At 44.3% G+C, this 24,904-nt stretch overlaps 1 protein-coding gene across 1 annotated transcript; it reads right to left on the bottom strand.

The window, feature by feature from the left end:
• Positions 1-1,165: 1,165 nt before the first annotated feature.
• Positions 1,166-22,068, bottom strand: LOC147636180 (uncharacterized). Its single transcript, XM_086801618.1, has 3 exons — positions 21,559-22,068; positions 21,230-21,310; positions 1,166-1,837 (listed from the first exon to the last, which is right to left on the bottom strand). The coding sequence occupies exons 1-3, from the start codon at positions 21,986-21,988 to the stop codon at positions 1,395-1,397; spliced, it is 954 nt and encodes a 317-aa protein (XP_086657744.1). The 5' UTR covers positions 21,989-22,068; the 3' UTR covers positions 1,166-1,394.
• Positions 22,069-24,904: the final 2,836 nt, after the last annotated feature.

The raw sequence follows: 24,904 nt of genomic DNA, 5'->3' as shown, positions 1-24,904 counted from the left end.
CCAAATGACTATAATGTTTCCCGGTGCCTAGAAGGACACAATTTGGGTGTTTTTCTCCATGCGCATTGTCTTGGGTATATATGAAAAAGAGACCATGCCTTAAAAGTGAATTTGTGTACACATGGAAGAACAATCCCATGGGAGGAGTCCCATTTTCGGAAGACTCAATCCTAACTTCCAGATCCACAGTTAAGGTGACAAGGAAAATCACATTTGTAGCTCTAACTCAAGGTCATAGAAGTACTGAGAGTACACTTGTAGATCCAAAACTAGAATCCTATCAATGTTGTATGCTAAGGAACAGGGGAAGCTTCCTACGGACGTTAGCATGATACCATGAGAAAAATTAGGGAACAGGAGAAGTTTCCTATGGCTGTTAGCATGATACCATTAGCAAAATTGAGGGAAATCCTTAAATCAGAGTCCCAAGGTAACTCAAACTGGATCATACCACACAAACTCAATTAGGTGGATTGAGAGTTTTAGCATGGAAAATCTTGTCAACAAACCCATCATTAAAAGACATCCTTGAGCATTGGAGCTCTCATGGCGTTCCCCCTGCAGCTTTGTCGACGTCAGTGGCCCCTGGACCACCCCTGACACCCACACTAACCAAAGGTGGGAGATTATCAGTACCATCATGACCTTGCACATTCGATGAGCGTGTTGCAACAAGGCTATCAAGGGTCCTCTCATTCCTCCAGTAGATTCTATTAGTTACATCTGAACAGACATTATCCATACCCTACACGGACATTGGGATCAATTTGGCAGGAGACTCCAACCATACACAGCGTCACCCTGCGTACTTGCCCGTTCCACACCAGCAAGGATGTTGATCACTTGGCATTTCAACCCAACACACAACCTCTTGTTGTGCCCAGTCATTCAAGTGCATTCTTGAGCTATATGGGTAAACAATATGCCAGATTTAATATAAAAGCACAATATAAGAGATCCGACCATAATGTCACAAGGCATGCTTACAGAGAGACTGAAAGCTTAACAGCAGCCTACACAAATACCAATCTGAAACGTTGAGAGCTAAGCAAGATGCATAACCGAATGTCATCAGCATTACCTTGCCATCAGTAAGCTTACACATTAGGTGCTCATTAACAACAATCAAATCTCAGCATTACCTTCCAGACTGACTATGAGCATGCACTTGTCAATGCTTACCCTATTTTACTTCAAGAACGGCACTCAAGGATTCCAACAAAGCAAAAACATAGTCAAAAGACCAGCCTCACTATCTAAATGCAGAAGATACTGAATCAGACTGCTACCAGCCTTTCACATCATCATAGCTACAGGTTGACACTTTTCACTACATTAGGGGCCATCCGTTGCTTTCTACACATAAATACAGCTTATACACACACACACACATGTTACGCCCCCCTAACTCTCCTTGCATTCTCAAGGTTGTCATACAAATCGCCTTCCCAAGCTTCATTTAAGCCACCTGTTGCAGGTCCCTCTTCCTCGTCAAAGAAGAGAATTGAAGAACCCATCCAAGACCTCAATTGGGCATTCAATATTCTCTCCATTTTGGGAGATGGAGGATCGACTGAAGCTTGCAGTAACTCCATGCCCATCGTCTGACTACCGAAGTACTCACCTTCATCCATAATCACTGCAGCTTTCCGACGCAGGAAAAGGAAAGTGCCACCATACATCAGAACAAGGCCCCAACAAATCATTTCATAGGTCAAAAATAGGGTAATGCTACAGTCCGTCTGCAATGTCAGAATTGTGGAGCCCAAGAAAACAGCCAAAAGCCCAAAGACAATGGCAAAGGAAGCATTCATAGTGGCAAGACAACGAACACCACCTGCAAACACACCAATTATACCATGCAACACTTCAGTTCTTTGAGCCATTCCATCAAAAGAGCAAAACCCCTTTGCAAGTCAAATCTCATATTTATCCAATTCCTCCCAAAGGTCACCATAGAATATAAAGGCCTATCAAAAGAAGAACTTTCTCACAAAAAGTATTAACAGACAGCTATCAGGTAGCCAACATTGTTTCAATAATTGAATGACTTAGCTTCAATACTAGTTCATAGTTTTGTGTCGAGGCAACCATCTGATCATTACAGTGGAGGAGCTGATGACCAGATTTAAGAAAGGTTCGAACAATAGCAAACAAAAAGAGTGTTGCACGGCCACCTTGAAGCTCTATACAAGCCCATAGTCAACTGCACCACCTATGTCCACAACCTGGCACGAATATCGTACATTATGCAATGCAAAGACAATAAGGAAGCGGAAAGTTCATCCAGTTTTTCATGTGCGTAGTCTCGAGGAGAAACTAGGATAACGTTGTTACACCTTAGGAGCTGGTAGAGGTTGAGGACTTGTCCTTTGTTCCACATGAGCTGGAGCTTCTACCAGATTTCAGGGAGAAGAAGCTTAGGAATAAGTTGATCCCTGAGTATCAGATCAAGTGGAAGCTGAGAGCTGGAGCTCCCCCCTTGCATGCACCTGCCCTCCTAAGCCTCTGCTTCCCCCCTTCGCGCTATCCTCCACCCACGATCTCTATCGCCCTCGCCTCCTGCTGCTTCCCCCAGCCCTCACGCTGTCACCCCCAGACCGTGCACACCCGCCTACTGCCGCACCCTCATCTCCCACTGCCACCTTTTGCCTTCACACTGTCCCCCCTGCCTCCATCCTCTTGTGCTCACCCCACCTTGCCTTCTCCATCCTCCTAGCACCCCAACATCACTGCCTCCCCATTCACGCAACCCTCCACCGCCTCCTCTCCCAGCTAGGAGCCCTTCCCCTTAACCACCTCTTGCACTCATCTCTGCCCCCTTTTGTTGCCTTCCTCCTCCTTTCCCCCTCCGCCCGTCGTCCTCATTCTTGCCCGTCAGTCATCCCCCTTTTCTCCCGCTTCCTTCTCAGCAGGTTTCTGCATTCGGGCTGCTCTTTCGGCGGCAAGTATCGTGTAACAGGCCTTCGCAAGGGCTGTGGCACGAGTACCTAGCTTATCTTCAAGAAACAACAAATTCACACGTAAAACCTTGAGAAAATCTGAAAATAAACAAGAGAAAGAGTAGTAGTACTGCCACCCCTTTTTTTTTGCTACATCGGGTTTTTGCACGTCAACAACCTGTATTTTGATGCTTTGGTGACATCCCCCCAACTTATTAAACAATTTCCCTAAACTAATAGGTCTAGCTTTGTCTTAGCTTTTCCTTGCTTTTTCTTGTTGCGGGCCTAGCTCTTCTCTCTCTCGCTCTTGAGACATGGTTCTTCATGTCTAAATGTCGACCTCTTCTCTTATGCTTGGCTTCGAGGAGCATCTTGCCCTCACGACTTTCACCCTCCACATAACGTGACCTTGGGTATATGACCTCTCTTGCAGATACTCCCACCCCTTGCACCTCTAGGGTCGCCCTGAAGCAAGAGTTTCCCAACATGATCTCTCTGTCATAATCAGCACGCACCTGTTTTATGTCAGAACTCAGAAGACACAAACACGTGCACACATGCTCGTCCTTAGGTTGAACCAGGCATTCCTAACCCTTGACACACATACGCAGATATGCTCACAAGCATAAATCAAATGAACAAATGAATGCCCAAACAGTTCCTTGGTTTTGACACCAATTTCTTGGTTTTTACACCAGTTCCTAATGTAATCCAACTACCCATGTCAATGTCTGACCATGGTAGACTAACAGTATTCATATCCATGTATTCAATCCCGATTTCCTTCATTGATTAACAATGTCTCCATGAGATGGTTAGTCCCATGACTCTTGTACACTCAATTCCATGCAATGGAATACAAACCTTGAGTATTCTCCTTTGTTCCTAGTTCCTTGGATGTCAAAATACAAAGGCCGGTGACATCCCCTCGAATTCTAATAAGTTGTCCTCAATTAATTAGAAGCTTCCTAATATGCCCGTAAAACCTGTGGATACTCACCAATGAGTTGGTAGCTCAAGTGGTGAAGTGTGTCTTGGGACCAGGCTCGTTCACTGGTTCCAATTCGAGACCCTTATAAGCTCTCAGGAGACTCACATAAAAAGCACTCTGAGAAGGTTAGCCTGAACGCAACTTCGTTGTTCTTTTACAATATTTGGAAAGGTTCACAGTACCTATTGGACAACTTAGGATAAACCTTCTCTTTGCCCTTCTGCTTTTGAAGCCTTGCTTTCTCAAACTTCAATAATACCCGATCACCTTCCTGCCCTTCTACAAATTGTTGCATTGATGACACAGTTGTGTGCGAAACTAGTCCCGCTCATGATACGTAAAAAACGGAACGGTACGAAACTATTATGAAACTGTTTTTTTTTTTAATGGCCATTTTCATTTAGTGACTTTTTTTATGTCTGTTTTTTTCTTCCTGTTTTGTTTTACTGTTTTTTATGGCCATTTGGGCAATGGGGGCTTTCTACCTTGCCACCTTCTCTTGATTTTGCATCGTACAAATATCTATTTTTCAAGTGTTTTTTAAAGTCAACCGTACCTCTATGGAACTTATTTTTCTAAAATAAAAAGTCCCGTACCGGTACCATTTTTTCGTACCTTAGTCTCGTTTCGTACCTTCGTACCTGACAACTGTGATTGATGATTATGCCAATGTGTCACTGTGTACCCCAGTGCAGGGTGCATGTGATAATACAGTGCATAGTTCCACAAGAAAGGCACCGTTCGAGGTTGTTTATGGCAAAGTTGTACTACCACCACTTCTAAGAACTAAGAATGAGATCTTTGCAGTAGATGAGTATGTCAGAGATCTGGATATAGCTTTTGTACACGTGTAGACAGCCATAGAGAGGTCAAGGGCTAAGCAGTAGAAGGATGCGTAAGCACGAGCTACGCAGGTCAGTCTCCGAGCCTTAGAGCTCAGTCAAGAGTCAGTCCTCTTAACCCAATTGGAGAATTCATCAGATAAGTGCATGTAGAAGTCAGCCTTAGTAGTAGGTTTTGCATCAGTAGCATATAGTAGCCATGTAGGGGCTAAGTAGCATGAGAAGCATGCCTATGGGCCGGCCCAGCCAAAGGCTAGTCCATGGCTATAAGACTCGGTCGGCAGCCCTAGAGCACAGCTAGGACCAGCGGACAGCATGTACAGCCCTTTGGTAGAAGGCAGCCAGCATCTGGAAGGACAGCAGCAGGTCGGGTAAAAGACTGCAGTCGGCCAGTAACATTTGTCACAACAGATGCTAAGCGCAGCATTTAATGTTGCATTAATTGTAGATTTTGTCCAAACTAAACTTGCTGACCAGCAGCAATAGTCCATATATAAGAGGCGCCTAAAACCAGCAGTTATTCATTCAGTATTTCACCAAAGTATTCAGCAGCTAGTCATCCTATTCTCTCCAGGCTTACAAGGAAGATCCTCTTCAGCATTCAGCCAGCATATGTGCAGTCCTACAGCTATCTGGACTTGCATCAGTGGCCCGAAGAGTCTTCAACAGAGCCTTGGATTGGTGGATACTCAACCTACGTATGGATCTTCCTCGTCCTTGCATTGGGCATTCATATCGCTTGTTTCTCAAGTATTGTACAACATTCTCCAAAGAATAATATAAGCAAATACTCCTGCTTGCAAGGGGGGCCCTTCAGTGGGTATTCGGGACCCAATAAGGTGCCATCTACTTCACACTCTCATTCTCTTCTCTCTCTACTCTGTGAATTTGGATGCTAAAGAGTCTCACCACATAAAGGTATAAAGAAGGCCCTATTGTGCGTTACCACAATCAACCTCAGAGCATGTAACATGTATTGTTGTGGGCAAACTCTACTAGTGGAAGATACTTCTCCCACTGCCTTTTCTGTTCTACCACATAGCACTTTAACAAATCCAATATGGCTGAATTTGCTATCTCACTCTCACCATCCGTCTGTGGATGATATGAGGAAGAAAAATCTAATTTCGTCCCCACATTATCAAACAATGCCCCCCAAAACAAACTGGTAGTCCTGGGATCTTGATCACCAACAATAGACTTGGGCATTCCATGATGTTTGAACACCTATGCCAGATAAATCCTTGCCATGTGGTCTACCTTGGTGGTCTTCCTCACTGGAATGAAATGCGCTTGCTTACTGAACCTGTCCACAATGGTCCAAATACCATCATTCCCAAACTTTGACTTTAACAAGTCAAAAACGAAGTCCATCGCTATACTTTCCCATGGCCTCTTGCACACGGGTAGAGGCATAAGCAGTCCTGGAGTCTTTTGGCGATTACACTCGACCTTTCAACAAGTCAAGCACTCGGATATATACTTGTCAAAATCCTTTCTCATGCTAGGCCAACAGAAGTACCATTACAATGCCTGCATAGTAGAAGAAATACCTCTATGCCCTACATAAGGTGGTGCATGTGACTCCTCAATCACTTGTTGCCTCAAATCCTTGGTTACACATAACCATGTACTATGTGACTCCTCACTCACTTTTTGCCTCAAATCCTTGGTTACGCATAACCGTGTACTGTCTGTGAAGGGAGTGAATTGTTAGGGTTAGGGTTTGGAAGGTACTTCAACAGGAGGCGTGAGAGTCAGAGACAGGAACACGACTACTCATGTATTGATTGTTGAAAAGTGAAGTACAATAGCCACATAAAAGGATGTGACCTAATAGTGTGTTCACATGGTCCGGCCATAAATAGTGCCAGGTGGACCAAATCACTTATAAACCTTTATAAGTGAAACTAAGCTAAAACTGGGGAAAAAACCTCCACTAACTGAAGTAAAAAGTGCCCCAGTAACCTACTGATGATCACTAGTACTCCCCTGGGTGCATACACAGCATAAAACCCAACAAACCCCCTGGAGTGATATGTGATCATTGTACATCATCCACCAAAAGGAAACAAATTCAAAGCAGTGCGGAATGCTTCGAATTTCGGACGTGGTAATGCCTTGGTAAAGATATCTGCCACATTCTGATCTGTAGGGCAGTAAATCAGACTGATATCACCTGCCTGGAGTCTCTCCCGAACAAAGTGATAGTGAATCTCAATGTGTTTCGTGCGAGCATGAAACACAGGATTCCTGGCCACGGCAAACTATCAGTGTAGATAGGTGTAGGCTCCTCCACTGAAATATCCATATCAGTCATAAGACGACGCAGCCAGACACACTCAACGGTAGTAGTGTAAGCTGCTCTGTACTCTGCCTCACAAGACGAAGTAGCCACTGTGGTCTGTTTCTTGCTTAGCCAAGAAATACATGAAGAGCCAAGAAAGAAACAATTTCCACTAGTGGAATGTCTGGTATCAAAATCACCAGCCCAATCTGAATCGCTGTAAGCATATAGCTTCATGTCACCCCCCTCAGGATAAAGCAATCCAAGAGACAAGGTTCCCTGCAAATACCGAAATACACGCTTCACAGCTTGCCAATGTGACAATCGCGGGCTGTGCATGAATCTGCTCAACTGAGATACGGCATACTGAATATCTGGCCGTGTAGTACACAAGTAAATAAGGCACCCAACAACTTGAGCATATGCAGTGGCATCAAATAAAATACTGTCATCCTGTAGTGACAGTTTCATCCCAGGCTCCATAGGAGTGCTAATAGGCTTGCAGTCTTGAAATTTAAACTCCTCCAGAAGTTTAGCAACATACCGAGATTGCAACAACCCAATGCCTCTGTTATCCTGGACAAACTGTATGCCCCAATAGTAGTGTACGAGCCCCAAATCAGACATGTCAAATGTCTGTTGCAGTATCTCTTTAAAAGCTGCAATTTTGTCATCATTTGATCCCATGAGCAAAAGATCATCTACATAAAGACTGATGACCAGCAGATCTTTCTCTTCTTTCTTTACATACAAAGTGACTTCTGATGGACTGTTCACAAAGCCTTGAGTGAGCAGGAAAGCATCTATCTTTGCATACCAAGCTCGTGGAGCTTGTTTCAAACCATACAAGGCCTTTTTTAGCCTGCATACTTTCCCTTCATGACCATGTTTTGCAAAACCTATGGGCTGTTGTACATGAACTTCCTCCTCGAGGTCCCCATGTAGGAAAGTAGTCTTGATGTCCAACTGATGAACAACCCAACCACGATGTGCAGCCAATGCAATGACACTCCTAAGTGTCAACATATGGGATGTAGGAGCAAATGTCTCCTCATAATCAATGCCCTTCTTCTCTGCATAGCCCTTTGCAACTAGACGGGCTTTGTACCTGTCAATGGATCCATCTGCATGTCTTTTCAACTTATAGACCCACTTAGTACCAATGGCTTTCTTGCCTTTGGACAGATCAACCAAATCCCATGTTTGATTCTTTTTAATAGAAATCAAGTTCATCCTGCATGGCTTTGTTCCAATGCACATTGTCTCGTGCATCCACAAATGAATCAGGCTCATCATCATCTTGTAAACTGGCTGCCATAACCATATTTAAATCCATGATGTGTGCATGCTCATTGGTCCGTGTCTCCCTACGAGTACGGCCAGCAAGTGGACCCTCTAGATGGCTGTCCTGTAATGTCCTCAAATACCATCTAGGTTCGTGTCTAACCTGTGGAGCCTGCTGCCCCATATTTGGCTCAACTTCTGGCTCAATTGCCTGCTGAATTTCTGCACCATCTTCATCTGGCTGTCCTGCACCCTCCTGGGTTGGATCACCAACTGTGGAATGAAACTCCATAGGTGGTAGACCTTCAAACACATCATTTTCAGCCTGATTTACATCATAACCAGCCATGGATATTTCTGATTTTTCATCAAAAATCACATCCCGACTAGTGAATATCTTCCTGGACAGTGGGTCATATAACCGGTAGCCCTTGCTCTCATGGCTATACCCAACAAAAATACATTTTGTGGCTTTATCATCCAACTTCCTCCTCAACTCTTTGGGTATGTGTGCATATGCAAGACACCCAAAAGTACGAAAATGTGATACCGAAGGCTTGCGGCCATGCCAAGCCTCAAAAGGAGTAATGGAAACCAATGCCTTTGTGGGACATCGATTCAAAATATGACAAGCACACATAACAGCTTCCACCCAAAAGATATGTGGTAGCTTCTTTGCCTTTAACATACATCTAGCCATCTCCATGAGTGACCGATTCTTCCTTTCTGCAACCCCATTCTGCTGTGGAGTATAAGGAGTAGTATACTGATGTTTGATACCTCTACTCTCAAGAAAGGAATTCAACATGTGTGACACATATTCCCCCTCTCGGTCAGAACGGAGAGTCTTAACCTTGCATCCTGACTCTGTTTCAACAAGTGCTACATAGGCCAAAAATGCATCATATACCTGTGATTTTTGTGTCAACGGAAAGACCCAGCATATACGAGAGAAGTCATCAATAAATGTAGCAAAATAGAAGCAACCTCCTGATGACTTCGTCTGCATGGAACCACAAAGATCACTGTGTATAAGCTGCAACTTTGCAGTTGCTCGTAGAGCCTGATCACGTGGAAAGGAAAACCAATGCATTTTTCTCAAAATACATCCATCACATATGTGATCTGGAGGCTTCTCCATAAGAGGTAGGTCTGTCAACATGTTATGTCGTTGCATAAGCATAAGACTACCAAAATTTACATGCTCCATGTGAGCATGCCATAACTCCGCATCAACCATAGCTGGAGTAAGAGTGAATGCATTATAAGCAGACTGATCCACTGGCTGAAATGCATCCAACTGATAGAGTCCATGACATAAATGTGCAACACAATGCACCACTGACTGAGTAGAGCAATAAAAATGGCTCACACAGTGCCAAAATGCCCAAAAAATTGCCCCAAAATTTCTGCACCCAAAGCCTTGGAAAAAACCTGTAGAGATTTCTTTGCAAGAAAAAACTCCCTGTATCTCCCAGAAAACTTTCACAGAGAAAATGCCCTAATTTCAAAACATGTAAGGCTTACCAAAATGTGATTTTGCAGGGTGCTGTACGAAGGAGAAGCGACTGTACGAGGCTGCAGGTACTAATTGACTGCTGTACGGAAACAGTCGGCAGGTACTATACGGAAACAGCTGTCGCCTGTGTGGACAGATAGGTGCTGGTCTGCTGTTGCAGGTAAACGCAGCAGGTACTGGTGGTCGCCTGCTGCAGGTACTGTACGGAGCTGCAGGTACTGGGCGACTGTGTACGGAGCAGAACAGTCTGATGGCGTGGGACTGATGTGCAGCTGCAGGTACGGAACAAAACAGGTCGCCTGCAGGTACTGTACGGAGCTGCAGGTACTAGGCGACTGTGTACGGAGCAAAGCAAGCGCCTGTGCGACTGTACGTGCAGCTGACGACGAATGTACGGACAGTCTCAGGCGAACCAGTACGGACAGGTACTGTATGGAACTGACTGTCAGGAGCAGTGTACGACAGCTGGTTGCGCAGGACTCTACGGCTGTCTGCGCTGGAGTGATTGTACGGGCTGTTTTGCAGGCGAAGGCAGCTGATGGCGTGGAACTGTACGGGCAGGGCAGGCCAACCTGCTCTGATACCAAATGAAGGGAGTGAACTCTTAGGGTTAGGATTTGGAAGGTACTTCAACAGGAGGCGTGACTGCATCTCGGCCATCTTTGGGAGCATTCTTAGGTGGCTGTCCACCCTTTTTCTGGTCATAACCAGCCCTGAATTTGCTCTTGTTTTGACCTGCAAATGACTTATTTGTGGGTGCTTTTATGTGCAAGTTCTCCGCAATCATGGCAGAGTGTATAAGCTCTTGTATGGTCTTATTTGGGTACACTCCCAAGCTTTGTTGAATGATGTGATGGAGCCCCGATTCAAACTTTCTCTTCTTCTCGTCCTCTCCAATATTCATGAAGGGAGTAACCTTGAGAAGGATTTTCCAAAACTTTGCTATGTATGAAGCAACGGACTCTCCCTCATCTTGGGACAGCCAATCCCACTCCTTGCGTACATCCTTTGCAAAGTTTGGTGGTAAGAATTGATCATAAAACTGAATTTTGAAAGAAGACCAAGTTGGGGCAGCACTTCCATCAAGTATTTTTGCAAGCCACCAATCACTTGCCGTATCCTTGAGATGCATTCCCACATGCCTGAGCATAGACTTTTCCGAAAAGTCTTCATTGCAAAAAGCTATCTCAAACTGTCTAATGAAAGCAAGTGCTTTGGTAGAGTCCATCCGTCCCTAAAAGTTTTCAAACTTTACATCCTTGTCACTGGACTTGAACTCTCGAGGCTTCTTCCTTCTATATGCATCCCTATGTACATCTTGTTCATCTGCATGATGATGATGCCGCGATGAAGATTCACGATCCCTCTTTCTCCCATGATCAGGGTTGCCACAACCATCCATAGCCTCTCACCCTATGAACAGCATCACACCCTGACACATTCAGTGCTTCTGCATGACAACACACAAACTCCCAAACTGTCTCTCATAAGAGAACTCGCATCACAGCACAGCATACCATACAGTAGACACACCTGTACACTCCCTCTCTACCTACCAAGGATACTATCCATCTCTGTCATGGATTCCCTGTCCCCTGTCCAATCAGTAGCAAGGTTGTACCAAACATGTGTCCACTTCTGTGACCGCTACCTGCATGTGACTTATCTCCTGGAGAACCATAAACATGTTTCCTCGAGAAACCTACGACCTGATTCCACGTGAAACCCTTAGGCCTATTTCCCTTTGAAACGTTTGTCCTGTTTTCATACAGAACCATTCACAGCACCATTCAACAACAGTGCCAACAACAGCATACATCTAGTTACCTGTTCCATGAAACATCTGGGAACATAGAGATGCCCATAACTATAGGTCCCTCTGTTCCTTTCTAGTAGGAAGAAAACAATCTGCTCCATGAGCACGCAGCCATGTGAGCTTGCATCACTCCCATGCCAAGAAACACTTTCAATTGACCTGTACTTGCAGCCGGAAACCCAAGCACATAGCTGAATTTGCAGCCAACCAAAAACAGCCCATAAACAGTCCTCGAACTGATCTCAAAACAGTCCCGAGCATTGCTCATGTTCGTAGCCACATGCACTGCCACGAAACAGTCCATAAACCCTTTCCAAAACAGTCCCGAACCAAAGCAAAGAGAAGCTGAAAGTTCCATCAGTTGAACGCCATCGACATGATGTCTATATTCATGAAAAACCAGCCCCTATCCGCCTTTATGTCCAGAGAAACCAGCACCCCTGGCCACTCAGGAGAAGAGCACGCAGCCCTGAGCGCCTACAGTCCAGCCCTCCTGTGCACCAAGAGAGAGGGAGAGAGAGAGAGAGAGAGAAGAGCATGTGCCACAGCTTCAGCCCTCCTCCTACTGTTCAGCTCTCAGCTTTTGCACACATAGAAAAGCGCCCAAACGCAGCCCAACAGCCCCCTGTTTTCTCCCAAAAAGCAAGAGAGAGAAAGAGAGAGACCTGTCTTCAGTCTCCAGAAGCTCCCCCAGACTTGTGAAGAGAAAGAGAGAGATCGGCTGTGCGCTTCCTGCAGCCCGACAGTCCTCCAAGGAGAGAGAGAGAAAGAGCTGCAGCCCAGTCCCCTGGCACGACCAGCCTGCCTTCTTTTTCCACAAGCCAAAGCTCCTTTTCATCATAACAGAGAAGCCTCTTTTCTGCCCGCCAGCCCCTCTTTTTCCAAAAAGCACACGTGTGGCCCCAATAATAGCATATGGGCCACATTTACTTTCATAAAGTACATTATAATGTTTTTAAAGGTTTTTAAAACCTTGATTTAAAATCTCTTTGCCCCCTTCAAACTTGGGGTTGTCCACACATGGGTTTCCTTTTTAACTCCAATCTGATGCCATTCACAATGTCCACCATGTCCCCCTGCACACCTACATACTATCCAGAGAAAAACACGGGGTCTTGACACTCGGAGTAATGCTCATCAGATGTGGACAGAGGTCCAGAGGAGGTATGGGAGAGTTTCGACAGTGAAGATTGCCAAATTGGAGTCAGATCTGGAGAAGCTTACCATCACTGAGTCAGATAAATTGATTGAGAAGATTGGAGAGTTCTCCCATATCAAGCTGCAACTTGAGGAGTACGGGAGCACCATCAACAATCCCATCCACAAACTTCTTGGTAAGTTGCCTGCTTCCTTTGATTCTTTCAGGGATAATATTTATTTCCGTGATCCTCTCCCCCCTTTTGAGGAAGTCGTGAGTTATCTCCACGACAAGTGCATGCTTCGCAGAAAAGGCAACTCGGAGTCTGCTTTTGTTGCCTCTAACAAGGGCAAAGGCAAAGGCGGAAAAGGGAACTCCAACAACAAGTAGCAGAAAGTCACCACAAAGTCATCTTCTGATGACAACAATTCTGACAATTCTAACAGCAACAAGGGTTCCAGGATGAAGGAATCTTGTGAGTTTTGTGGCCGACTTGGTCATTCAGAGGCCAAATGTTTTGCCCGACAGGCTGCTTCCCACAAAGCTAAAGCAAAGCAGGAGTCCTCCTCCGATGGCTCAGACACTTCACCCACGATAGATGGCTCAGATACTTCACCAACGACAGAGGAGAGTACAAAGTCTCATGCTAAGATGGCTTTTCTTGCTGTCTATGATTCCCCTGTTCTTTCATCTTCACAGGAGCAGGATGAGTCCATCCTAGTGGTCACACATGAGACTTTTGATACAAAAGTCAATGCCCTAGAGGATTATTTACACGAGTTTCTGACAGAGACCTTATCAGTTCCTCTAATCCCTTTGGATGAGTATCTCTCTTCCCTTGTGTTGTTTCATGCTGATGCTATTATTGCAGATTTTCTCTCCTCTCTTTCAGAGGAGCATAATGGTTCTTCTACAGAGCAGGAGGTTGATTTTGTTGAGATATCCTCACATATTCTGGAGCTTCCTACTTTGGCGGCTTCTCTCCAGACAGTTGCTTCTCCTTCTTATGTTTTAGAGGAGGCACCTTCCACTATCTTGGAGCTTGTTCCTACTTCGAACCTGGCAAATTCAGCTATCATTGATGATCAATTTGTTCCAATGGTTGTTTCAGTTTCTTCTTCTTCAGAGGAGGATTCTACTTCGGTCCCAATACTTGTTGCAGATGCAGAGGAGGTACCACATTTTTCGGAGCCATCTATGGTTCCATTTCCTGAGGCTTCTCTCTCCAGACTGATCCTGGTGTTTTGTCTTTGATATCTTCTCGATCTTCTCGTGGCTTCTTCCGGAGACGACCTCAGTATTCAGATGTACCATATCTTCGCGAGCTTTGTGCCTTTTATGAGGAGGTTGTTCCTTCAGACTCTTTGGAGGATTTTTTCCAGCGTGCCGGGGTTGGTCCACCCATCTAGCGCTGAAGAGGAGGTGTTGGAAATTATTTCATCCCTAGATGGACTTTCCCATGCATATTCATGCTTGTATCTCGCTCCATATGAAGCCCTGCATTGGCATATCTTAGCAGAGATTTTTTAGCATTTTTTCTACCATTTTTTGGTATTTTTTAGGGCATTTTATAGCATTTTTTTTGCTACAGCCATGCAGTCGGCCTGCTACAGCTGGCCGACCAACATACTGAGGTACTATAAAAGGTCTAGATCCTTTTTTCCCTCAAATCATCTCTCTTTTCAGCTTCTGCAGTGATAGGCAGCATCTACGGGACCTCCCTCATTCTGTTCCACATGATGTACTACCTTTTCTGGTGATATTCAGCAGTGATCTTCTTTTCTCCTTTATGTTTGTTGTCCATATACAGTGTTGTACAGTTCTTGCAACATTTTTGAGTGGGTATTTCAGCATAGTACCCATTCTTTCAATGACATGGCCATAGGCCTTCCCAAAAGGGCTACTGACTACTTATAACCTATCTCCAAAAGGGAGAAAGATGAGAAATGAGCTAACATGCTATACTCTTATATATGATGTTGATATGTTGGTCGACTAGCTTCAACTGCTATCGGCCAGCTGATTCGTCCTCTGACATAAAACATGTAGCATAAAATGCCAAACTCTTCACCATAAATACTGAAAAATGTTGCCAACTCTCACAGAATGCTGCCGACTAATATTCTACTACTATCAACCTAATATATGTGTTGAATTGCTACCGACCTGATGCATGCTGATGAAGATGCCCTAAATGCACCTAATACTGTTGCCTAATGAGGGATGTGGTCACAGATAACACATGGCACTGCTTTGTGCACATGACATCACCTTTTGCTAAGCTTGATGATGGGAATCCAACTTTTTCTTTCTTTGACGTTGGATGACTATCGTCATCCCTTCACCGCTCTAGGATTCCGACTTGTCATACTTCTTCCTTGGCAATTGTAACTATTTGGCTCTCCTAGCTCTATTTCGTATGATGGAACCCTTGCCGGGACACTAGACAGGTGGAAGAAGGCATGATGACAGGGACCATAAGGTATGCACATGGAAAAGCACCATTTTTGGTCAAAAAGCAGAGAAAAAGCAAAAAGTCAAACTGAGTTAACCACGAGCTAGGGACATCATTGGCAAGAGGAGACCAAGCCAAACCAAAAAGCTAAAAGCCACTTTTTCAAAAAGCAACTCTAGGGTCAAAAAGTAAGGCCCTAAAGCTAGAAAAGCAAAACAAGAACTTTTGACTAAAGTTGAGTAATATTTTACTACTATTAAAAAGACCAAAAGCAAAGTAAAAGGGAAAAGCAAAGCAAAAGCATCACCTTTTGGCAAAAAGCAAGGCTTCCCCAAGTATAAAAGAAGCAAGAGTCCCTCTTGAAGGGGAATCATCATCATCATCATCATCATCAAGGGTGTGGCCACTATCGTAGAAGAGAAAAGCTCATCGTCATCTTCATCATCCTCGCCAATTGATGATCGTACATCTGCGCTACCCGAATTTCCATCGCCTACTTGTTGCCGCCTTCCTATGTGCTATTGCCACCAATCCGAGTTGCTGCTTTCGTGCTGCCTGGCCGTACTGTACAACCACGAACGCCGCCAGCCCTCTGTACTATTTGCGCCAACCAGTGCCTATTGTTCATCACCTCTACTGGCCGCCGCCGCCGTCTGCTTGTAGTGGGCCTCTTCCAACACCTGCAGCACCTAGTCATTCCACCGCCTGGCTGCTGCACCCATCGTCTGAAAGAATGGGTCCTATGCTATGATACCCACAAAGAAATGCTGCAAGAACTTTACAACACTGTGTATGGATAGCAAGCATAAAGGAGAAAAGAAGATCACTGCTGAATATCACCAGAAAAGGTAGTACATCACATGGAGCAGCATGAGGGAGGTCCCGTAGATGCTGCCTATCACTGCAGAAGCTGAAAAGGGAGATGAAAATGAGGCTAAGCCTAGCCACCTTTATATAGGTGGGAGAGGAGCTGGTCGGCTAGTAGCAAATCAAAGGGCTGGCCGACAATGCATAAAAAATCTGAAATGACGCCTAAAAATAGGCAAAAAAATATGTAGTGCCTAGATGCATATGCAGGGCTTCATATGGAGCCAGATACAAGCATGAATGTGCATGGGAAAGTCCATCTAGGGATGAAATAATTTCCAACACCTCCAGAATATGTGAGGATATCTCAACAAAATCATCCACCTGCTCTATAGAAGAACCACTATCCTCCTCCGAAAGAGAGGAGAGAAAATCTGCAATAATAGCATCAGCATGTAACAACACAAGAGAAGGAAGATACTCATCCAAAGGGATGAGAGGGGAAGAGAAGAGAATCCCCGACAGGGAATAATGGTGATCTCCAGAAGCCCATCACCTCCAAGAGAAAAAACGCAGCTCTGTAGGAAGAAAAACGCAGCACTTGAGGCAGTCCTACAGCTCCACAGTAAAACACAGGTTATTGATGAAGAAATACAGCAGTGAATAGCTCCTATATGCTGTAAACAGTCAACAGCAGCATGGGAAAAGAAACGCAAGTCCCTGTAGATGTTTCCCGCTCTTATACCATGAAAGAATGGGTACTATGTTGTGATACCCACAAAGAAATGCTGCAAGAACTGTACAACACTGTGTAGGGACAGCAAGCATAAAGGAGAAAAGAAGATCACTGCTGAATATCACCAGAAAAGGTAGTACATCACGTAGAGCAGCATGAGGGAGGTCCCGTAGATGCTGCCCATCACTGCAGAAGCTGAAAAGAGAGATGAAAATGAGGCTAAGCCTAGCCACCTTTATATAGGTGGGAGAGGAGCTGGTTGGCCAGTAGCAAATCAGAGGACTGGCCAACAATGCATAAAAAATCTGAAATGATGCCTAAAAATAGGCAAAAAATATGTGGTGCCTAGATGCATATGTAGGCAGATACAAGCATGAATGTGCATGGGAAAGTCCATCTAGGGATGAAATAATTTCCAACATCGCCAGCTAGCCCAACCAACGTGGCCAGCGCTAGCCAGCCCAGCCAGCGCAGCCCACCCTAGCCAAGCGAGCCAGCGCAACTAGCCGGTGCAGCCCCAGCGCTGCCAACGCAACTAGCATCGCTAGCACTAGCCACCGCCAACCTGAACCTATTGCCTGCACCCTCTGCTCAACATCTCCAGCATCACCAAAGCACTAGCTAACAGAGCCGACGCTGCCAACTACTGCTGCCGATTGGACTACCTGCTGTGCCTATTGGTCGCCAACACCACCCGAAGCACTACCTCCATCACCTTTGGACCAGCGCCATCTATCTGTGTGGCTTCCTTGTGGATTGTCTCCTTCTCCGACTTGGGCAACAGAACCTACAGTTGATCGTCTCATCCTCACATACCACCAGTGTACCTAGTGTGTTGGATTTGGATCTAGGCTTGGATTTGAACTTAGATCTGGATTTGGACTTGGATCTGGACTTGGATTTTGGATATTGGATCTGGTACTAGCCTGGTGAGATATTCTTGTGGTCATCCCCGAGGTGTGCTCGGCATCAAAGATCTCGTGCCTCGACATCGACTTCGACTTGGGATTCCCATCGGCATATTCGTTTGCTTTTGTATTCATTGTTGTATTGATCCTGGCCAGCATGCCCGTGGATTGTTCCTGAATAAATTCCTAGAAGGGGACGAGGCCTGTTCCCCACTCAGTGTGCGTGTGTACTGTGCAAGTTCCCTGAATCCCTTCTCTCTCTCCCTCTCTCTCTATTTTATATCTCTATATTTCTATCTCATGGACATCTGGTTGGATCTGTCACAGCACGCCCTGCTAGGCTTACGGAAACTTAACTAAATCTCTTGTTTTGACTCAAATTCCACTCCATGATTGTGCATCTATTCCAATGTTGTCCCCTTGCATGCATTCCCTTGTTCCTGAATGCACTGACTTATGATTGATGACTGAGGTTGATCAAGGCACCTAATTGAGGTGGTTCCTCTTGTTCCCAGGAAGCCACAGAGGTACTCCTTTGAGGACCTAACTTCCATGGGCTACATGTTTAGGATTCACCTAATACATGCCTAACCTTCCTGATGCTTCTTAACTGCTTGTGTTTACCTTGCTTGGACCTCTACACCCCTTATGACAATGCCCTTGTGGTGCAAGTATGACACCCCTAGGGTGGAGGTTGGTCCTCACGCGATGAAGGTAGGGTGGGTGTGGCTTACTAGTCCTTGTAGGACTACTTGTCCGGTATGGGCGCTTTACATGTTCTAATGTGGAGTTGTGGGACCTGCAGTGCTTGGTGATGTGGCTACACGGTACACCTGATGCTCTCATACCAATGTGACATAGAGGAAGCCTGCATGCGGTTAATCACAGCCCTTAAGCTACCCTGTAGGAACATTAATGCAAAACGCATGAAAGAAGAGAGAGAGATAGACTGGTTTTCAGTATATGTATTATGTACAATGAAAAGGTTACATGTATGCTTGGCCATAGGCCTTCCCAAAAGCGCTATTGACTACTTATGACCAATCTCCAAAAGGGAGAAAGATGAGAAATGAGCTAACATGCTATGTTCTTATATATGATGCTGATATGTTGGTCAGCCAGCTTCAACTGTTGTCGGCCAGCTGATTTGTCCTCTGACATAAAATATGTAGCATAAAATGCCAAACTCTTCACCATAAATGCTGCCAACTGATATTCTACTGCTGCCGACCTGATATATGTGTGTTGAAATGCTGCTGACCTGATGCATACTGATGAAGATGCCCTAAATGTGCCTAATAATGCTGCCTAATGAAGGATATGATCAGGGATTAGACATGGCACTGCCTTCTGCACATGACACACATATTCAAGCTTAATAGTCGTTCACACACATGACCAGACTTAATAGCCTTACACAGAAACATACCACCACACTTATATGAGTGCCACACATGTAAGACCTTGATTCCGAACAATAGGTTGGAGATTCGCCAATGGAGACCTATCACCCTCTTGGGGACAGCCTACAAAATCCTAGCCAAAACCATGAGCCATCAACTGTAGCCCCATCTCCCAGATCTAATCAATCGCACACAAATAGGTTTCATCCAGGATAGGAGCATCGTCGATAACATCTTCACCTTCTCGGAGGCGACCACCACAGCCCGTTTACATTAGCAAGACTTAGCAGTTCTCCTTTTGGATTTCGAGAAAGCCTACGACAGGGTGGATTGGAGCTTTCTCGAGGGGACTATGTGAAGGATGGGCCTGGGTCTAAGGCGCCTCCGCCCTCTACTCATCCAGGTCCTTATCCAGGGCGCTCAGAATGACAGGTTTCCACTTTCTCGTTCAGTACGCCAAGGATGTCCCCTTGTGCCCTTTGTGACACTCATAGGACCACCTGATACACAAGCTAAACACACAAGGTTAGAGCATAACGAAGGGTGCAGGCAAACTCACCTCCCAATTGTAGATTCCATCAGGAATCTCCTCCCAGCCAAGGGCTAAGGTTCCACCCCCCACACTCCAAGCCACTCAACCCTGGCATCCCATACCACCAAAGCCTATCCTAAGGGACCTTCAGCATAACCAGCTGTGAACCGCCATGTCTATGGCAAGAGTCTAGTCCAGGCACAAACCATCAGCCAAGTAATATGACTGACTGAATCTCAAAAACATAAATCACTTATATAGTGCCTCTTGCCGCTATAAATAACAATCCAACTATAAATAGCTAGTAACCATAGATTATCAATAATAATGAACCCTAGCCACTTGTAACCTGCCTACAGACTTCCCCTAATCTCAAGGCTCCCCAACCCTGCCCAGATTAGGACCCTCCTCTTTGTAGCACAAGCGACGAGCAATTTTTTAGCTTCCAGGAGACCAGACTACAAGGCCTCAGGCTTCCTATCAGATCTCAAGAGGATCTCCTTGATTCAGAGTTCGCAGATGACTTAGTGGCCTACCTCTCCAAAGATGTGAAGAATCTCCAGAGGTTTGCGGATGCAGTTGAGATCTTTTGCCAGGCCTCAAGCACACAAATCAGCTAGCACAAGTCGCGTGAATTATGGGTTAGCTCATCCCCTAAACCGGCTTGGAGACCAGTTGAGTCTTTCCAGTGGATTCTGAGAGGTACCCCAATTCATTATCTTGGATGCCAAGTTAGGATTGACATCACTCCAGTGGAGCAGCTTGCCCCCTTCTTCTGAGCATTCGGAAGAAGGTTCTTTACTAGAGCATGACCATGCTCTCACTCGTTGGTTGAGTAGTGGTTGGTACATCAAATCATGCTATGGATTTTCTCCAAGGCAGGCAGTGATGGCAGGCCAGATAGCACGAATGGTCTCCACAAGGGGGAGTGGGTTCACCTCCAATGGTCTCACTGCAGCACGCTTGCCAAATGAGCCATGCAGCAAAGCTGCATATGAGCTCCCAGCACTGGTCTGTGCCGTCCAATGTCGCACGGGGCTGTGGCTACTGGCACCACTAACGCAGGAGGTGGATATCATCGCCCTATACTCTGTCCAAGACACATGAGATTTTTGAATTCTGCTTACTACATTGTATACACAGGGACCTACATAATACATAGGCCTTGCTCTTTTTCCTTTCATGTTGCCTTGACATTCAATTTACACATGGATTACATGCAGCATCTTTTTGGTCTCATAGACCTTTTGGGTCTCTAGTAGACGTTAGCATAATCTCTCTCTCTCTCTCTCTCTCTCTCTCTCTCTCCTTGTCGTGTATGGTTGAGTGATTTTCCTTATGCACAAGTGTCAGCGTTTTGAATTTTGGGGATTCTGTTTTTGTTCTTTGTTAGAACTTAATGAATCTCAAGAACCACTCTCTTGTTCTTGTTTTTTTTCGGGTGAACACTCTCTTGAATTTAACTACTACATAATTTTGTCAAAACAAACAACCACAAGAACCGCTGCGGAATTTACACATGAAATCAAAACTGAACATCGCCAAACAACGTGAAGAAAAAAAAAACACCTCTTTTCGAAGCACAACAGTTGTTTTCCACCACGTTGATACAATCATGCCTCTCTGGAGCAGAATAAGCCACAGCCATGCCTGCGAAAGGTTACTCATCTTTAGCAGGCAACCTAAAGGAAGTCAAACTACACTAAGCTTGAAAATCAGCTCCACTCCATGACAGTCTCATCAAGTATATGCATGCCCCTTGCAGCTGGGGCGAGCGGGCGGGGGTTTGGATCTGCTGAAAATTTTACTAACTAGACTTTAGAGAACACACGCAATTTGATGCGAGGGCATAGAGTGATGTCAATCATTTTGGAGAAATGTAAAAAATTAGCATTTACCTGCGATGAGGTAAGTGACCGAGACGAAGAAGACAAGGAAGGTGGGGATGAAGACCACGAGCAAGAAGTACTGCGTAGCTTCGTATTCTGTGAAGAAGTATGAGTGCATGGAGTCATCGGTGATACCTGAGGGGGGTATGGGGTGCTTTGAGCAGAAAGGGCGGCCGCTGCCGCGCGGGAAGACCACGCTCAGGGCCACAGCTGCGGCGACGGTGACGATAGCGAAGATGATCGCGGCGACCGCAATTGTGAGGGGGCGTAGCAGCTGCCGCCACGCCCTATCCTCCTCCCGCACTTCCCTGTACTCTTCCCTCGTCATAAACGCCGGTCGCAGTTCGTCGCCTCCCCTCCGCCTGCTCACGCTCAAACTACTGCAAGAAGGAAGATCCACAGCCTCTCGGTAAACAGATCGAAAGCTGAAGAGTAACATGTGTGCTGGTCCTTGGTGATTATTAACGCCACGCAGCGTTGACGGGTACCCTTACAACTTGTCAACTTTCTACCATTTTACATGTAATTCTAGTGGCTTGACCTGTCATCTATATTATTATTACTTTATTACTAGTGGCTTGAGAGGTGTTGCTCTAGAGTCCCAAGATCACAAGTCTCAAGTTCTCATTGTGAAAGCGATGGCATGCAGAGGTGTGTTTTTTTTCTTACTTTCTAATCCCAAACAATTAAAAAAAAAAAAGAAACTATCATCTTCGAAGGGTAAGTAGGGATGAGTCTTATTTTTGGAGCCCATGGTGTGATGGGCCCTATGGTCCCTAACTTGCCAACCTTTATATAAACACACCATGCTTGCCATATATATACTCCTAAAGCACTTCATTTCATTTCATTGAATAAAGCACCAAAGCATTTCAACCCAAAATAATGTTGGCAATCTCAACACACCTGAACAAAGCTTTAAAACAATCTTCACACACCTGGATTATCTCTCCTTGGAAGCCTATACTTCTCGCCTCCATCTAGCAAAAAAGCATTGGGTAGTGCAAGATAAAATTTTCGTGGAAAAAAAAGTAGGAAAACAACAAAACCTTACAGAACTCATTTGGTGGATCAATATTTGAGGCGAATGGGGTTTGAACAGGCTTGTAGACAGCAAACCGAAAAATTCTATATTGTCCAGTGCCTATGCCTCAAAAATCTAACCTATCAGGCTTTTCATAGTCCACAAACATTACATGTACATGTAGTTGATCTGCAATCTTTTGTAATCTCAAACTGTAAATTCCAAGGGGCCCAAAGCTCTCATTGTAAGGGTCTCGACCATACAAACCAACAATAATTTGGGTTCTAAAAAATAAAGATATTCCTTGTTGCGAAAAGAATGTATCAATAGCAATATAAATTCATCAAACAGAATGCAAAACCTACATTAAAAACACGTTTCTATATATACCGTAAAACATCGGTGCTCTCTAACAGTTTGATAATTAGAGATGATGTTGCTTATCCTTCCCAAAATAGAGGGTCTACAATTCAACCATGAATATTACATAGATTATGGAAAATAAAAATACCTGAATTATAGCAATCTTAAAAATAATTACCTTCAATATCTTGGCCATCACCATAAACAAATGAAAATGATCTCCTTGCCACCTCCATCCTAAGAAATATACCCCTGATATCAAATATAACACTCATAACACTAATAATTTACATAACACTTTAAGGTCTCCCCCCCCCCTCTCTCTCTCTATATATATATATGTGTGTGTGTGTGTGTGTGTGTGTGTGTGTGTGTGTGTGTGTTTAGTATTTTGTGCCAAGCAAGAAAAATAAATAAAAGCAAGTCAAAAGTAAACGTTTGCTTATCCAAATGTTCAAAAATAACAAATAGGAACTCACCAACACCCGTCCACCATCTCAACAATTAGAACCCCCTCTTGAGCAATGACGGGGCACCCTCTTTTGTGGATTTACATGGTATCTTTAGCTAAATGCAAGTAGATTTATACACATGAACCCCCTCTTGAGCAATGACGGGGTACTCTCTTTTGTGGATTTACATGGTATCTTTAGCTAAATGCAAGTAGATTTATACACATGCACCCCCTCTTGAGCAATGACGGGGCACTCTCTTTTGTGGATTTACATGGTATCTTTAGCTAAATGCAAGTAGATTTATACACATGAATTCAATAATACCAAAGAGAGAAGCATCACTATGAAAGATTGCACAGAAAGACAACATAGATTACACATGTTACATCATTGGAAACATTTTTTTCATTGATACAGATATATCTATGATTGTAGTCTCCAGCATTTGTAAGCTGCTATATCAATAGCTTATTCTCTACCTTTTGGGCATAGAAGCCTTTCCTCGGTGCGTGTGTGTGTGTGTGTGTGTGTGTGTGTGTGTGTGTGTGTGTGTGTAAGAAGTTAAACTACTAATACATATAAGAACGTAATTGGCACAATGTATACTACAAAGTTAACGCACATACTGACTAAATGCAATTCAAATCACAATCCCACACATACACTTCCACCCCCGCCCACGCTTTTCCCATTTACATGACTAAAATATTTTGAAACACTTCCACTCGATCTCTTTCTCTCTCACCACATACTCACACACACCCACACACTATATATGATAGGCCTTGCACCTATAACAGAATTAATAATAAAAAAGCACGCACACACACACATACACACACACTTTTCATATTTGAATAACTAAAATATTAACGTCTTCCAAATATTTACTACTATTCAAATTATTAAACATTCAAAACACTTTCAACATTAATATGAGGACTCTTTCAAACACACACGGCACACACACACACACACCCTAAACACAATCACACACATGGCTTAATTAATGCAATAACTCTCTCTCTCTCTCTCTCTCTCTCTCTCTCTCTCTCTCTCTCTCTCTCAAACACACACACACACACACTTGCTATTCATATATATTTTTTAAGCTTTCATATTTTGATAAGCCTTCATAATATGGAATTTTACAAAAATAAAATTTTAATAAACTTCTATTTTATAATGTTATTGTTTAGGGATTTAAGTATGGACTATAATATTTAGGGTTGTACGTGTGTATGTATCTGATGACATTCTCTGTGTGTGTAAAATAATGTAAGTAAATAAATGTGTGTGTTGTATGTATGTATATATACATATATATTTGTATACATACATACACATACACACATATAAATACATAGACAAATAAAATCACACACACGCACACAATCACACCCCAAGCACAAACACAAACACACTAAACTATTTCTCTCTCTCTCTCTCTCTCTCTCTCTCTCTCTCTCTCTCTCTGATAATCACACACACTTGCTAATCAAATTAAAAATAA

The sequence above is a fragment of the Cibotium barometz genome, chromosome 8, assembly GCF_041138505.1.
Source record: "Cibotium barometz isolate CiBa-2024 chromosome 8, ASM4113850v1, whole genome shotgun sequence".
Taxonomy (NCBI): domain Eukaryota; kingdom Viridiplantae; phylum Streptophyta; class Polypodiopsida; order Cyatheales; family Cibotiaceae; genus Cibotium; species Cibotium barometz.
This window is presented reverse-complemented; position numbering and strand designations above follow the sequence as displayed.